The sequence below is a fragment of the Thermobia domestica genome, chromosome 12, assembly GCF_964235325.1.
Source record: "Thermobia domestica chromosome 12, izTheDome1.hap1.1, whole genome shotgun sequence".
NCBI classification, from domain to species: domain Eukaryota; kingdom Metazoa; phylum Arthropoda; class Insecta; order Zygentoma; family Lepismatidae; genus Thermobia; species Thermobia domestica.
In genome coordinates this window covers 105,906,185-105,922,318 of record NC_137465.1, presented here as the reverse complement: position 1 = coordinate 105,922,318, position 16,134 = coordinate 105,906,185, and the positions used below count along the sequence as shown (strand labels likewise).

At 35.9% G+C, this 16,134-nt stretch overlaps 1 protein-coding gene across 2 annotated transcripts in view; it reads left to right on the top strand.

The window, feature by feature from the left end:
- The window catches only part of vap (RAS p21 protein activator vap), a 122,794-nt gene that overhangs the window by 10,222 nt on the left and 96,438 nt on the right, over positions 1–16,134 (top strand). For both annotated transcript variants that reach the window (XR_014127784.1, XM_081733935.1), the window contains exons 2-3: positions 10,157–10,306; positions 11,131–11,337. Coding sequence is in view for 1 of the 2 variants with exons in the window: in XM_081733935.1 (XP_081590061.1) it covers positions 10,157–10,306; positions 11,131–11,337 (357 nt within the window). In the remaining variant the exon portion in view is untranslated. The remainder of the gene's footprint in view (positions 1–10,156; positions 10,307–11,130; positions 11,338–16,134) is intronic.

The window sequence follows — 16,134 nt, the reverse complement described above, 5'->3', positions numbered from 1 at the left end:
AACACCCCTCCAAATTTCTTTACACACACAACCCTAGATGAAAAAAAAAAATTCCCCCAAATCCAATTGTATCAATCAGTATCATATAGGTTATTTATTACATCAAGTTAAAAACGGTTTAGCGTTTGGGAAAGAAGGTAATATTCTTATTTATTTATTTATTTCACTTCAAAATACGAAGCGACCTCGTTCTCATATACGGCTTCGAGTACCACATGACCTCATTGTTTCGGACGGTGTTTCGATCCAAACAATTGACAAAACATACCTGCTCATACCTACCCTCCTGGACTCCGCGGTCGTTTCCGAGAAAAGAGATTGATGGACAGATGCAAATGACTGAAATTGGCAGCGTCTTGAGCGGTCATTCACCTACCTCCTCCTCAATAAGGAAAAATGTGACAATATAGTAATAAGCCTATACCAGATTCAGTTGGTAAGTGCTACTCTGCAACAGGCTCGCAACCAGAGGGGGCTAGGGAAGGCCTGGCCTTCCCTTAATTTTTCGTCACCTCCAGACCTCAATACAAAATGCACAATTTAGATATTTGTAAGAGAATTTTTAATGACTTGGCTCCTCCTAACATATTCATGGCCCCCCCAAAGCTCTGTGGCTGGTTTCGAGCCTGCTCTGCAAGTGGTGTATCAACGGACGGACGTTAGAAGGGTGTAGTCAAAACGTTTTTAGAAATGGAGATCGATCGAAATAAGAATTATATATATTTTAGACTGAGTCTAGTGCAGCGTTTCCCAACCGGTGTGCCGCGGCACACTGCTGTGCCGTGAATGGGCCGCTGGTGTGCCGCGAGGAATCAAAACAAAATTATTAATTTTATAGCAATCAAATTGCAAAACGTAGGGGAAAATGTATATTTGTATTTCACATTACTATGAATCTACAATTTTAAATTTGATACCGGGTTACTGTTCTGTCTATTTCTAATGTTGAAAAAAGTACAGTTACAGAAAGCGTATTTTTAAAAACCTGAGTCCAATATTTCATTGCAATTGTTTTCTATTTCTAATTAGAATGAAAAATAAGCATAATGATTTACCAAGGGGAAATAACCAGGGAAAGAGCTTTCTTCTCTGGGAGGAGATCAATAATCACAGAAAAAATACCACTGTGTTTTGTGCCGCGAGAATCCAAGTAACACCCGTAGTGTGCCGCAAGTTGAAAAAGGTTGGGAAACGGTGTTATCAGGGTGTCTACTGGTCATGAAAGTCATGAAAGTCATGAAAAAGTCATATATTTTGCTTAGTGGTCATGAAAGTCATGAAAAAGTCCTTTATTTACCCAACTGGTCATGAAAATCTGAAATCTCAGAGTATATTTTTATACTTCATACTTTTATACCTCATACTGCATGTACTGAAACAGTTGTATCAGGTCAGTAATTGTGAGAATTTCCCCCACTAGTTAGTGCTGGCTAACTGGTACTTTACTGTCTTCCTAGCTGCTCCCCATTTCATCTTCTAGTCTCTGTAATATAGTAACAACTTTTTACTGTCCAACTTTCTGATCTGCTATTTCTTTACTTCTAAGAAATGTAAATTGTGTATTTTTGGGCCTTTAGACTTATGCAAATAATATTATTCGTTTGAGTTTGCAGATTTTAGATTTGATGATCTATTTTTTTAAAACGAATTTCTTTCGTAATTTGTTTTGTCTTTGGGCAGTTCTCTGAGTGCTTAATTTTAGACAAATTTCTGCTAGATGGATAATTATACTCAGAATTAAAACTTCAAATACAGTTGATTCACTGGTAAGAGCAGGCCCGTATTTAGGTAAGTGCTATTCTGTGCTCGAGCACAAGGCGGCAGAATTTTAGATTCTTTCTTTAAGATTCACAATAAATGATATTTAAGACTAGCAACCCGCATAGTTCCGATGCACCACTGATGGTAGGGGTTTATTATTACTAATGGTAAATTTTTATCGCCATGGTCATGAAAATTTGAACAAAAAGGTCATGAAAAGTCATGAAAAAGTCATGAATTTACTTTCTGGTATTCCAGTAGACACCCTGGTTATGCTTCTTGTATGTTCTTAAGAGTAGTAGGTGATGAATTTGAATATTTCACGTTTTTGAGAACTCTTAATGCGAAGTTAAATATAATGTCTGGGATGAAGAAATTCGGAAATAGACCAGAACTGGTTCCACTCAGAAGCTTTTTACATCTGCTACTTCTGCTTACCGTAACTACAAAGCTTACTTTGAAAACCTAAGAAAGGAGGAAGCTCAAAAAGAAGTAAAGATGAAACAAAACAACAAAGAGAGAGGTGATGGAGAAACAGACAAAGAAAAAAAGGGGCATGATGAGATTTTGGTCCTTTTACCTGTGCTTTTGCCCATTTTTGGTGACTTTTCAACCATTTACAAGAGACAAGACCAATATGAGCCCTGAGATTATTAAAATTAGGATATATTAAAGAAGACAAAACAGAAAGATACGAAATATTTGTAAATTGAAAAACTGGATTTCTGGAAAACAACTAAATCAATGAATAATTTTCTTATGAAAGATATTCAGAGCCAATAACGTAGCCAGGAAGGGGCAGGAACGTAGATTAAGAGATCAAATCATATTACAACAATTAACGTTAACAACAGGGTTAGAACATTAAAATAATGAAATTGCAACTATGTACAGTATTAATTACTAAACGAATGTGATTTCAGCATGGGACGAGTGAATTGTTTCCCAATATTTTTGGAAAAAAATCACCCACTAAAACTTGCTGGGAGTGAATAAATTGAAATAATAGCAGAATTTTGCAAAATAATTACAATAATTCGCATGTAATCAATTCACTTGTAATTACTGGGTAAAATAGTGGAGGTTAATTCCTAATACAGTGAAACCTCTCTTAACGGGCATCTCTCAATAGTGGACATCTTCATAAGAGAACAAACTTTCTTATTCTTCCATTCCATAAATATGTGTGGTGTGGTGTTATGAGAGAGAATCCTTCCTTTTAGGGACACCTCTATTTACGGACAAATAATCGTGTTCCACCGATGTCCGTTTTTAGTGGATTCACTGTATTACTTAGTTTCATAATAATAATAAATGCTCAAATGTGTGAACTTACTTTATTGAACCTACCACTGCGAAGAGCTGATATTATTATTATTAGTAGTAGTAGTAGGTAGGTAGGTAGGTAGGTAGGTAGGTAGTAGTAGTAGTAGTAGTAGTAGTAGTAGTAGTAGTAGTAGTAGTAGTAGTAGTATTGCAATAGTTGAGTAACAGAATATACTGTTTTCTTGTTTGAGTTTGTTTTAAAATTATATCACTATTCTCAGAGCACACCCCCCTTTTATTTTGAACACACCCCCAAGTAAAAATTTCTGGCGTACTTACTGCTTCTTTTGGTAGGCCTAGGGGTTTGTAGGACTATTCTTAACATTCGTTAAACTCATACCTGTATGCCAACAGTTCTTTTAGACCTATACATTTTTCCTATGTTTATTTAAGTGGTCCAGCCTAAGATAATTAATAAGACCTACCTGCTATAATTATATTACACTAAAGTTGAAACTACATTTATGAGGTTTTTAAATGTTAACTTGGAGTTTACATAGGCTAGCATAACATTTCCAAACGCTTTTGCACATTTTTCATATGTTCGTTCGACTGTATACCGTAAAAGGTTTAATATTCATCTTACATATTTTTCGAAAATGTAGGTTTTTTTTTTTTTTTTTTTTTACATAGGCTACAGTTTGCATAAAACTTGATCAACAATAGTCTTACAACATTTTTCATTCCATTAAAGTTAGCTAAAACTATTTTTCAAATGCGGTGTTTTTTTCTTAATTGCAAATTTAGGCACTTTTTAAGTTCATTTTCGACATTCTCCAGAAAATTTCTTGTCAGCATTCCTTTTTGTTTTGTAGTATGAGTTTTGTCCATGATGTATCTAGATTACCTAAAACTCAACTATACTTTGTTTTAATGGTTTTTGATATTTAATACTCAGGCAACTAAATTTTCCAAACGAACTATTGAATTTCATTTTTTAAATGTTGAGATTTCGGGAACATATGTACACTCATGTCCAAAATTATTGTCGCATGTCTATAACTGTCTTCTTGTAAGAATATAATTTGATAATGATTTTGCAGAGTACTGATTAATACTGATATTTTGTGTATAATCGTGAAATGTGTATTTGTGGTAAATTTCATAGGAGATGAATTATAAATACGAAAATTAGAGTGAGTAAAACAAAATGTTGCTAAGTGGACAATAAAGTTTTATTTTCGTTTTATTGTTCGAATTTACTGCTCTTTTGACATGAAATTTGCCACATACATATCTTTGCCGATTGTATACATACTAACATTGTAAGAAATACTGGGCGAATTCGTTATCAAATTATATTCCTACAACAACATATTTATAGATATGCGACAATAATTTTGGACATGAGTGTACATATTTCAGATCTGAAAAAAGTAAATTGTTCAGAATTGCCTGAAGATATTTCTTAAAACTTTCACTCATTTTCCATTTTATTTGCATGAGCAGTGAGAGCCCTGTCTCATATTACCCCTTAGTATCCGCCCCCCCCCCTCATAACATGCGTTTTTCATATTAGCTGCATTGTGCTGCCAGATACTCATTATCAGCGACCCCAGTAGTTATTAGATACCGTGAGAAAGCAGAATGAGGCGCTCCGCGGAACTCACGGACTTCGAACGTGGTCAGGTGATTGGATGTCACTTGTGTCAGAAGTCTGTACGCGAGATTTCTACACTCCTAAACATCCCTAGGTCCACGGTGTCTGATGTGATAGTGAAGTGCAAACGTGGGACACGTACAGCACAAAAGCGTACAGGCCGACCTCGTCTGTTGACTGACAGAGACCGCTGACAGTTGGAGAGGGTCGTAAAGTGTAATAGGCAGACATCTATCCAGACCATCACACAGGAATTCCAAACTGCATCAGGTCGAGCGGTTGCTCATAAGCCACACATCACGCAGGTAAATGCCAAACGACGCCTCGCTTGGTGTAAGGAGCGTAAACATTGGACGATTGAACAGTGGGAAAACGTTGTGTGGAGTGACGAATCACGGTACACAATGTGGCGATCCGATGGCAGGGTGTGGGGATGGCGAATGTCCGGTGAACGTCATCTGTCAGCGTGTGTAGGGCCAACAGTAAAATTCGGAGGTGGTGGTGTTATGGTGTGGTCGTGTTTTTCTCGGAGGGAGCTTGCACCCCTTGTTTTGCGTGGCACTCTCACAGTGCAGGCCTACATTGATGTTTTAAGCACCTTCTTGCTTCCCACTGTTGAAGAGCAATTCGGGGATGGCGATTGCATCTTTCAACACGATCCAGCACCTGTTCATACTGCACGGCCTGTGGCGGAGTGGTTACATGACCATAACATCCTATAATGGACTGGCCTGTACAGTCCTGACTTGAATCCTATAGGACATCTTTGGGATGTTTCGGAACGCCGACTGCGTGCCAGGCCTCACCGACCTACATCTATACCTCTCGCTCAGTTCAGCACTCCGTGAAGAATGGGCTGCCGTTCCCCAAGAAACCTTCCAGCACCTGAATGAAAGTATGCCTGCGAGAGTGGAAGCTGTCATCAAGGGTAAGGGTGGGCCAACACCATATTGAATTCCAGTAGTACCGGTGGAGGGCGCCACTAACTTGTAAGTCATTTTCAGCCAGGTGTCCGGATACTTTTGATCACATAGTATATATACACTATGTGATCAAAAGTATCCGTACACCTGGCTGAAAATGACTTACAAGTTCGTGACATTCCCCACTCATTACTCAAATTGGTTATTCTTCAAAAGCAACTTTTTAAAAATAAGTTTATGAATGTTTCTTTTGTGATTTTCTTATAGTTTGTTATTATTGTTATGCAGTTGCAATCAAAGAAAATTCTAAATATTGTTTCGTTTTTATAATGTTTACTATTAATAAGTACATCGAAATGCCATACTTTTTTTTTTGGGGGGGGGGGGGGGTATACAAATCCCACGAGAGGCATTTATTGAAATTAGAAGTATCTTTGGTGTGTCAGAACCAAAGTGGACTCAAACAATTCGTATTTTTATTCACTTTTCTGATATGCAAATTAAGTCGTATTTCTTTAACTTGGACTAAGAAAAATCTAAGTGAACTAACTTGGACTAAATTAGTTCTTCTGTACTCTGCAGTACTTTGAACTTGTCGATATGTAATTCTGTATAATGGTTTCACATGTGCAATTGTTTATCTTTTTGTCCTGAAATTACTCTTGACAACTATATTATCAAGTATGTAAAGATCAGTAGAATGTGTTTTTATCAGTTCTTCGTGGGTGAGTCGGCAGACGTATCGCATTTGTGGCCAATTAGTCCCGGTTTCGAGTTCAAGTGAAGGACAATTTCTCTCGGATGTAAGCCGAGAAGCGGTTTGGATTCCGCTTTAAATTTATGTGACCCCTTCCAGCATTACCCGGTTGTTGCATAAGAACACCAAAGCGAAACAAACTTATTTCTGTCCATATGTGATATAAATACATAGAACAAATTATTTAAAAAAAAAAAAAAGGCTTTTGTTTTTTTCAATAAAAACCATGGTTTTTGCCAACCCTGTCATTAACTCAGTAATTACCATCTCGTTTGTAGGATGTTCAGCTAATCATTTAGTGTGAAGTATAAATGTTAGGCAACGAGCTTTTGTCAGTCAGTAATACTAAGGTGTCTTCGTGAATTGTGAAAGTACGATTTCGTATGGTTGGCTTTCTTTTGCCCATTGTAAATAATGTTCCGAGACACAGTTTTGTTTTTCTCAGGAATAAGCTTTTCTCTGCTCACTTTCTGGTGTGGAAATTTAGTTTTGCGTTAGTATTCGTTGCTGGAAAATATAACTTTGTGAACATACAACAGTTCGAACCTAATAGTTAATACGAAGGGTGATTGCACCGAAAATCGAACGATGATGTATGCACGACTATTTTTTAAAAATCAGGTAATTTGCACACACAATAATATATGTTTCGTAAACACAGTAGTATGGTTAGAAATATCGGATTCTATTCCGTATGCGTACGCCGGCTATATTTCCAATATGGTGTGTGGCAAATCATGAGAAAATCAGGATGAATGCGAAATACATTATTTCAGAAATGAAGAGAGATACAGATATGAGACACCAATGGAAGAGTTCTGAAGTGACCTTTAATGTAATGCTAAAAACTTTTATTACCTTAGTTTTAAATGCCCCAAATGTCATAAAGTCATCAGTGAGCATTAACCAAATTCCCATTTTCAAATCCCGACAGTTCTGGGAAGAAGTTGAGCCAGAAATGTTCTATATGGACTTTTTATTTGTCTTCACACAATGTATAGCTGGACGAAATAGATCGTAGAAATGAATAATGATAATTTTATAAGACACCAAATATGACCAAAAATGGAATTTTGCCAGTGTTTGCACTTGAATGTCTCTGGTGGTGAAACTGCGAAAATCGTAGTTGGAGGTATACAAACTGTAACGTTGGAAAGTTACATATAAAGTGAGGTTAAGATATAGAGCAATACCATGTGTTTCTTTAAGCTATAACACGTGCAATACTTGAAAATGGAACTAAATATGATTAGAACAGTAAAATATCATGTTACTAAACATTTCCTAAAAAGCAAATAACGGTGCATTTGTACTAGAGGAATTTCATTGCACAAACTTCTCCCTATGGGTTTTACCAGTTTATTTATTTGCACTATGTGACTAAGGTACCCAGAATGCATCAGTTGACTTCGCAAATTATATTCTTGGTCCCGCTGGGTTAAAAAAATCGGACGTACAAACCATTATGCTCCAGATGGACCACTGGTGATCATAAATGCACGCAAAGAAATCCTGGATGTGAAACTCAGAACAGTGGAATCCCATGGACATTGATTTTATCTATGGGTCAATCCATCTTAAGTGGTCCAGAAATTCTGAAAATGATTGCTCGACCATCTCCGAAAATTATAAAAATTTGAGTGTGACGAACCGTGTGTATGAGAAGGTCAATAACATCATTATGTACAAGTGTTCCTGAATGGCGGCCATCTTTGTTGTCGCTGGAGTGCCAATTTTTGCATTTGCAAGCGTTTACGAAAACTACAGTTGCTCAGGACGTACGTATCAGACGAACTCCAAATAAGAACAAATGTTTAGTCCTTCTAAATAAATATGCAGGGTTGCAAACCAATATATGAAATCACTAGAAAAAGTACAGAAAATTTCACTTTTGAAGGGGCTGTATTTTGGAATGACACAAAGTGGGGGGTTCGTAAGTTTTGTGCTGAATACAGTTGCATGTAAAGATTCTGTAGAAATATCCACAGCTATGATACTACTGGCACCGTAGATGTATGGGGGTCCGAAAGTTGATGTTTGTGGTTTTGATGCCATTTTTGGGACGTAATATCTAAAGAGGGCAAAGTGCTAAAAAATGCTGCTTATGCCACAAAGTAATTCTGTATATGAATAAACTATTGCAAAAAATCATGATTGATATTACATGGAGAGAAAAAATGAGGACATGGCAAAAACGCGAAAAAAGCACCTGCGTGACGATGGCCGTAGCTCGGAAAAATTTAAATATTTGGATATGTTTGCTAGTGCGTGGGTTTTCTCGGGGTTCTCCCGTTTCCTCCCACTTTCATCATTCCACCATTTCATTCATTACTCATCATCACCGTCTCCTTTAGCCTAACCGGCAAAACCGTGGGACGTAAAACTCAGATTTCATTTCATTTCATGTTCGATGCTAGATCTCAAAAACTATGCATGGTGCAGCTATTAGGCCCGCTTTTGTTACTGTTCAGTTGTGCCAAACCTTGTGAGTGGCCTTTGTTCCATCTTTCTAGCTCCATGGTCATTACCACGTTTCCCCCTTGCACCCACGACACCCATCGTCGGACTGGTGCACAGTATTAAGGCACTTAATGTATCAGCAAAGTGATATTGAAATCCAATCCAAGTTACGGAAGTTAATATGTAATTGCCAACCAAATTCATAGCAAATTAGTCTTTGGCTAATTACATATGTAGGTAATATATATGCATAAAACTTAAGAATACTCTTATAAGTATTTATTTGGATGGTTTAACAGAGAAGATCATAGACGAGAAAGCAGAAATTCTTCCAAAGAATTCAGAAGGAAAATACTTACTAAACACAACATATGTTATGCAGAAGATTATTTATTTCGGAGTGTAAAGAAAAATGGAAATGCAAAGACTAGTGATGAAAAGGAACCGTGAAACAATTGCAGTACTGTCACTAGTTATTCTTAGACTTAGAGCGTAACATTTCTTTTTTTAAACTGTGAGAATTCTTCCCCTGGTTTTATTTGTTTACTTCAAATAACGGTGAAATGAAATGTTAAGTTGGTGTTCTACGGGATGCTCTTTGCGCTAAAGATAAATGCAAGTAAATAAATGGTGAAAATTGAAAGAAAAATGTCATAGGGAATGGGAGAACCCTGAGAAGACAACGGATACATAGGCTGCACCTCAGGCTCATATGATGTGGAATCGAACCAGGATTTCTTCACGTCAGAGATGAGCAACGACGTATGCTAATGAACGAGCAATGGCGTTTACTAATGAATGAAATTAGAAAGTATAGTTTTCTCGAGAACAGTTCTAACAGCTTCATGCATGATTCATAAGTCAGTGTATTATTAATATTCTTAGAGTGTCATTATTCATTTGTGTAAGAAAAATTTAGGAAGTAGTTATCTAATGAATGGAAGTAAAAGCTCGGAGTTGAGCAAGAAATGTGCGGGGTGGATGTTACATAAAAAAGTAAGTTGTTCGTTGCCAATAATCATTAAGCTTTTATTTTACTGAAAGAAATCGCTTTTATTTATATATACTGTATATATCACAAAATACACTATTAACTAGCAGATTGTTGTTTGTCTTTTCCCAGTGGTAACACACATGTTCTTTACTCATATGCTACTTGTAATAATAATAACAATAAAACATTGTCTGTATGGATAAAATTGTACCGGTAATTTAACTATTTATGGTTATCAATGTATGTTTTCTTAAACGACGTCACTGACTTGGAGCTTTATATTAAGCGAAAGGAATATGTAGGGATTATTTATATACTTTCTTTTCCTTGTTTAGGTGGTATCATGGTCGCCTTGACCGATACACAGCTGAGGAACGACTATCAAAAGCTGCCAAGATGGGCAGCTATTTGGTGCGAGAGAGTGACAGGAAGCCAGGGTCTTATGTTCTATCGTATTTAGGAAGAACTGGTATAAATCATTTCAGGTAAGTAAAGCTGCCAACTAAAATGTTAATGTGCTTTATCAAAAGTAACACTATATACTCATGTGTAACCTATACAATCAACAGAAATCCCGTTTTTCGTATGAGAGGAATTTAAGGGTAGATTCACCCCATTTCGTGCGAATCATTAGGTAAAATTGTAGTACTCTGAAGTTAATTACTCCAAATCCAACTTTAATCACTTGATCCAAGTCGAGAGCAAGCCAGATTGTTTTCTTGCACCTGAAAACTGTAGGCCTGCCTCATGATTAGGGAAGCTATACCCCATTCAACTGAAATTCTACTTACATAATTTATGTCAAGTCGCTTTTTGTAGGTGAAAACTATATGTATATTACATTCGATGGTAGTCATTTTAGAGACTGTTTGAATTTTCACAAGTCGACCTAAAATTGAGTTTTCTGAAAGTAGGTTGTAAGTTATTTTTTTCTCGCATCCGAAATTCCCCGAATACTAAATTGCATGTCCTTATGCCCTAACAGATAGAGAAAAACATGTAATAATTGTAAAATTTCTTGGGGTGAGATTTCTTATACTTGTGCATGCAAATGAGATATTTATATTCTGTATATCAAGTCACCCATATACTAAACTCCGTTTCCGTACGTCCGGCGTTGCAACGAAAACGTGTAATGATAAGGAAAACTTTAAGATATAATTATACCAATTTGTCACCTAACGATTTAAGCTTTAAGTTGAATATGTAATCACTTTCAGCCTTTACAGTGAGCAGGATGTAAGCTTGTTTGCTGTTGGGGAAAACGCGGCTTTCATACAAGAATGATGAGGATTTCTTTCTTTTACAGGATAACAGCTGTGTGTGGAGATTTTTACATCGGAGGTCGGCAGTTTGACTCATTGTCGGATCTTATTGCATACTATACTAACTGTTCTGACTTACTGAAAAGGGAGCGCCTTGTGCATCCTGTACCACCACCAGAACCTGTCAATGATAAGAAAAGAATTGTTGCCATTTTACCCTATACCAAAATGCCAGATACAGATGAATTAAGGTGGGTATATTCATGAAAGCTTTTCCCTGTCTACATTTATTAAAATACTGATAGATTATGATGCCATATTTACTCGTGCTCTGATCTGCATAGATAACAGTGGTAAGGATTTCTGTCTCGTATATAGAGCACAACCCAATTTAAGTTCAATAACTAACAAGATTGTGTTTATACCAGTGGTTCTCAACCTTTTTTAGGCGCGACACACTTTACTAATCAAGGACATCGTGACACTTGTTTGATATTTTTTATTTTCATTATTATTATTATTTATTATTATTAATGAAACCCATTAATTTTTATAATGACTCTATATAGCAGTGAGCATTATTGCTGCCGCTAGAGGTGTTGACTAATACAATCTTGTCTCGATTTTAACTAATTATTATTAAATTCTCCGTGATTTTTAAATTCTACACACCTAATGGGACTGCGTGACACACCAGTGTGTCGCGACTAGAGATGCAAGGCCTCGGAAAAAACGGCTTTTTTGGGGAAAAAAACTCGGTTTTTTCTGCTTCACTTTTTTGCTTGGGAAATTTTGGGCTTTTTTTTTTCAAAATTTTGCTTTAAATTGATAAAGCAGACTTTGTTTCGCTTCTCTACAGCACAAGAACTCATTTGATTAGTGGTTGATGCAGATAATAATATAGAACCTCTAAAATAAACCATGAATTTCGAAATTTCGAAAATATATAATAATTTTTTAACTTCTTATACACAAATATAAGTACTTTTTTATTTTTTTAAAAAAAAGATACACAAATAACTAGCAAAATTGTATGTAGTATTTTTACTTCGAAATATCATACACCCTCTTTTTGAAACAAAAAATAAAACATGAGAGAAATACATTTATATGATAATCTTAAAAGCTACACATCAAGAGCTTGTTTCGGGTGGTTTTGTACATTCTTGAAATTCTTAAATTTTAACTTTCATATACGTTATATGAATATTCGAACAAATGTTTCATTCATTGATCACATACGTAATAATGTTACCACCTATCAGGTGCTTGGAATCTGCAAAATCGGTAAAATTCCGAATTCTATAGTGCACTGACTGTTCCTTAAGCTTATTCAGAATCGGGAAAGTACCAAATTTTCTGTTAATGGATCATATGCGTAATGGACTGTTCATCTGATCGTGCGGTTTCCTAGACTTATAACCACCATCACGGTTTACCCAGCCCTGAAGGTTTCTAAATTTTTAACGATAGGAATTCAACATATCATTACGGAAAAAAAAAAGAATGAATGTAATAATTATCGAGGCATTTCTCTTAACATTCTATTAACAAGATTGATTCCATACGCAGATGAAATTATTGGAGATTATCAGTGTGGATTTAGGGAAATCGATCAACTATCGACCTGATATTTACTATTCGATAAATACTCGAAAAGAAATGGGAATATATTACCCAGTACATGAGCTGTTTATTGGTTTCGAAAAGGCTTACGACTCGGATAGGAGGGAAACATTGTACAACATTCTTCCAGATTCGGAATACCGCAAAAGCTAGTTAGATTAATTAAAATGTGTTTAAATGAATCCCAAAGTAAAGTCCGAGCAGAAAAATTCTTGTCCATGAGCTTCCACGTCGAGAATGGCCTGAAACAAGCAGATGCGTTATCGCCATTATTGTTCAGCTTTGTTCCGGAGTACGCTAAAAGGAAACTTAAAGATAGCAACCAGGTCCTAGAGCTGAATTGTATTCACCAGGTTTCGGCGTATGCTTTAGTTCTATAAAACATCAAAAATCACCACCAAAAATATCTATGGTCGGCTTTAGACGCTACCAAATCGCTAGCAAAGCATGCCTCTTGCATGCATGAAATTTCGGCCTAATTCGCACCCAAATTCCCTCTTGAGAGTGTTACGAAATTTTATGGTTTGGTAAAGAAATGGTCACAAAAAAGTCACGAAATTTCATTTTGGAATTTTAGTAGACACCCTGATATTTCAAATCTACATATTAAATAAAAACTCTTAAGATATCACATTTGTTCTTCAGTGTTGCAAACTAAGGACGCTACAGTATCATATATATCCAAATTTTGATGCCCTCTGTAGTAGTGACAACGCAGTTGAGACGGACGGGATAATGCACATGGAAAGTTTTTAAGTGTCTAATATTATGACCGTGATAGGACGGATTTCTAATGAATAGGAGGAAAGATACAAGAGATTGAAAATTTGACTTTTTTCAGAAGCCTTTATTTCGAAAATTTGCTTAGGTAAGTACCTCATGCAGTTACGTTAGATGAGTTTCAGTAGTTAGGAAGATCATAATGCTGTTTACAACAACTTGATATCTCAAAACATTCTGAAGATATGGCAAATACTGGTAAAATTTACAACACTGCTTAAATTATGTAATTTCGAGAATTTGTGTAATTACACCTACCAAAAAGTATTGCTGTAATATCATCAAAGCAAGATAAATCGGAAAACGTTCTATAAGGTTCCCACAAATGCGTCTGTATATATATATATATCCGTAATGGTTTGAGATATCATATTGCTGTAAACAGCATTGTTATCTTGGTGTCTGTTGAAATTGGATGTGAATACTTACCAATTTTTTCGAAATAGTCATTTGAAAAAGGTAGAATTTTCAGTTCCTTGTAACTTTGTTTCTGCGTGTTCAAAACACGTCATTTGAGACTGTCGTATTCGACACTAAGGTACTTTGGATCTACTACTATGAGAAAATAAAGAAAAGCGTCTCTTTATTTTGAATTTTTTTGAAAATATCTCCGTTTTCTTTATATGTTCGAAATTTCGGAAGGTTTCCCCAGCAGGACAGGTTAATAACCAACCCGTTTTTAATATTTGTGTTAGATATTAGCTTAAAATAAATAAATTAGAAGCAAAAAACATTAAATCCACAGAAATCTCGAGAATTACCAATTCTGCTAAAGTGGGAAATTTTCAAGAACGCGAGGGAATTCTGCAGTTCAACACGAAGCAGCGACATCTATGTCATTGAGAGAAGCGTGGATTAGATCTACAAACGAAAATTTTAACGAAATATTTGTAATATGTCTTATTATATGCATTATCAGCGAACTCCAAATATATGAATCTATGCTAAGTATTAACGTATAGATAGAGCAAATAGTGAAAATTGGCTATGGAAGAAGTCGAATTGTTAGCTCAATCGTAATGAAAAATCGTCTTTACTGTAGAGCAGGTTCAGTTTACGTAAGAAACCAAATAGCTCAGTTAGTTAAAACAACGAGTCTGTATGCCGAAGGTCGTGGGTTCGAACCCCGTGGAAGTGCTGTTGTCATTTTTATCACTAAGGTTATTTTATTTATTTTTTATTTGGGAAAGAATCAAATTGTAACATATGTGTAAAACTCATGACGATACCAAAAAAAAGAGAAAATGTCGTCGCATTAGCATTAGTGTCTCTAATTTTTGTTTGCAAACAGTTTCGTAATTATTTCCCCTGTGCTCACTGATGCATAACGAATGTTTTCCAGTAAATGTTAATTCTAATTTGGAGAATTTTATAGTTTCACAATGTTTCTCACTACATAGTCTTCTATCTACGTGTTTGGATATTTTGATAACAGATGTCGCTATTAAATGTTTAATTTTCCCTATAAATATTTGTCTTAAATTGAAATTGTTTTGAATTTACTACATAAGGAAAGTTGCCCGAAGGAGGAGAACTCAAGTAATTGATATTCTACGTAAAAGCAACCTATTGTAGAATGATGATGCTTCTTACCTTCAGCACATAATCTTAACGTTAGAGAGTCAGACAGAGAAAAATCCTGTTTTTTCCTCCCCTGTGACCACTCATCTTAAAGCTCTACCTATAATGATTCCTGTCACATAATTTCGGCTCTCCAAAGACATTCATATTTATTATTATTCCCGAATATGCCACCCTTACATGATGTAGTAACTTTAGATATCTTAGTTTAAAGTGCTTTCTTTAGTAATAATTTGAGCAACCACGTCACAAAATTTAAAATGTATGAGGGGGCACAACGTTTTATTTCCCCCCTCTCTTTTGAGCACCCTCCAACAGAAAGTATATAATTTCTGAGAAGCAGGGCGGACAAAATGAATAAGAAATATATTTAGAGCATCCTTTCCTCCTTCGTGAATGGAATATCACGTAGCATTTTTTATTCTGCTGAAGACGACCCTAGGCCGTTATGGTTAGGTAACAAAAGAAATACCTAACATATTTATAGCGCCCCTTAACTGTAATATTACCTCTTCTTTATTTGTTCGAGGCTGCCGTACACAACCAAGGGTGACAAAAAGAATAGGAAAAGTGTCTAAAGATTACAAAGCACTTTATATTTTGTCAGAAACAAGGCAGTATATACACAGCATTGCTTTCGTTAACAAGTGTTTCACCCTTGAGTCACTTATAAAATTAGGCAGAATAAACTTTTGCCGATCATTGTTCTAGAGGGATTTGTCAAGGATGGTTTGGTGTCGAGCTAATAACGATGAGTATGTTTATTTACATCACGGTTAAAGAAATAGCAAACTTTCTGAAAGGAACTTACTTAAGAAACAGATCTTCCTTCTACTTAGCCAGAGCCCACTCTGAAAAATTGCATCTGGCGTTCTGAGTGAAAGTTCTATGGGACTATTAGAAAAATATATTCCCGTTTCCACGCTGATGGTTGAATTTCTTAAGCAGTTATTGAATTACGTTCGAAGCGTAGGCGTAAATAGCGCCCCCGCAACCCTGTGGCGTGGGGACCGCACAAGCTGCAAGGCCAAAAAATATACAGAAAGTACGCAGGGGCGGAA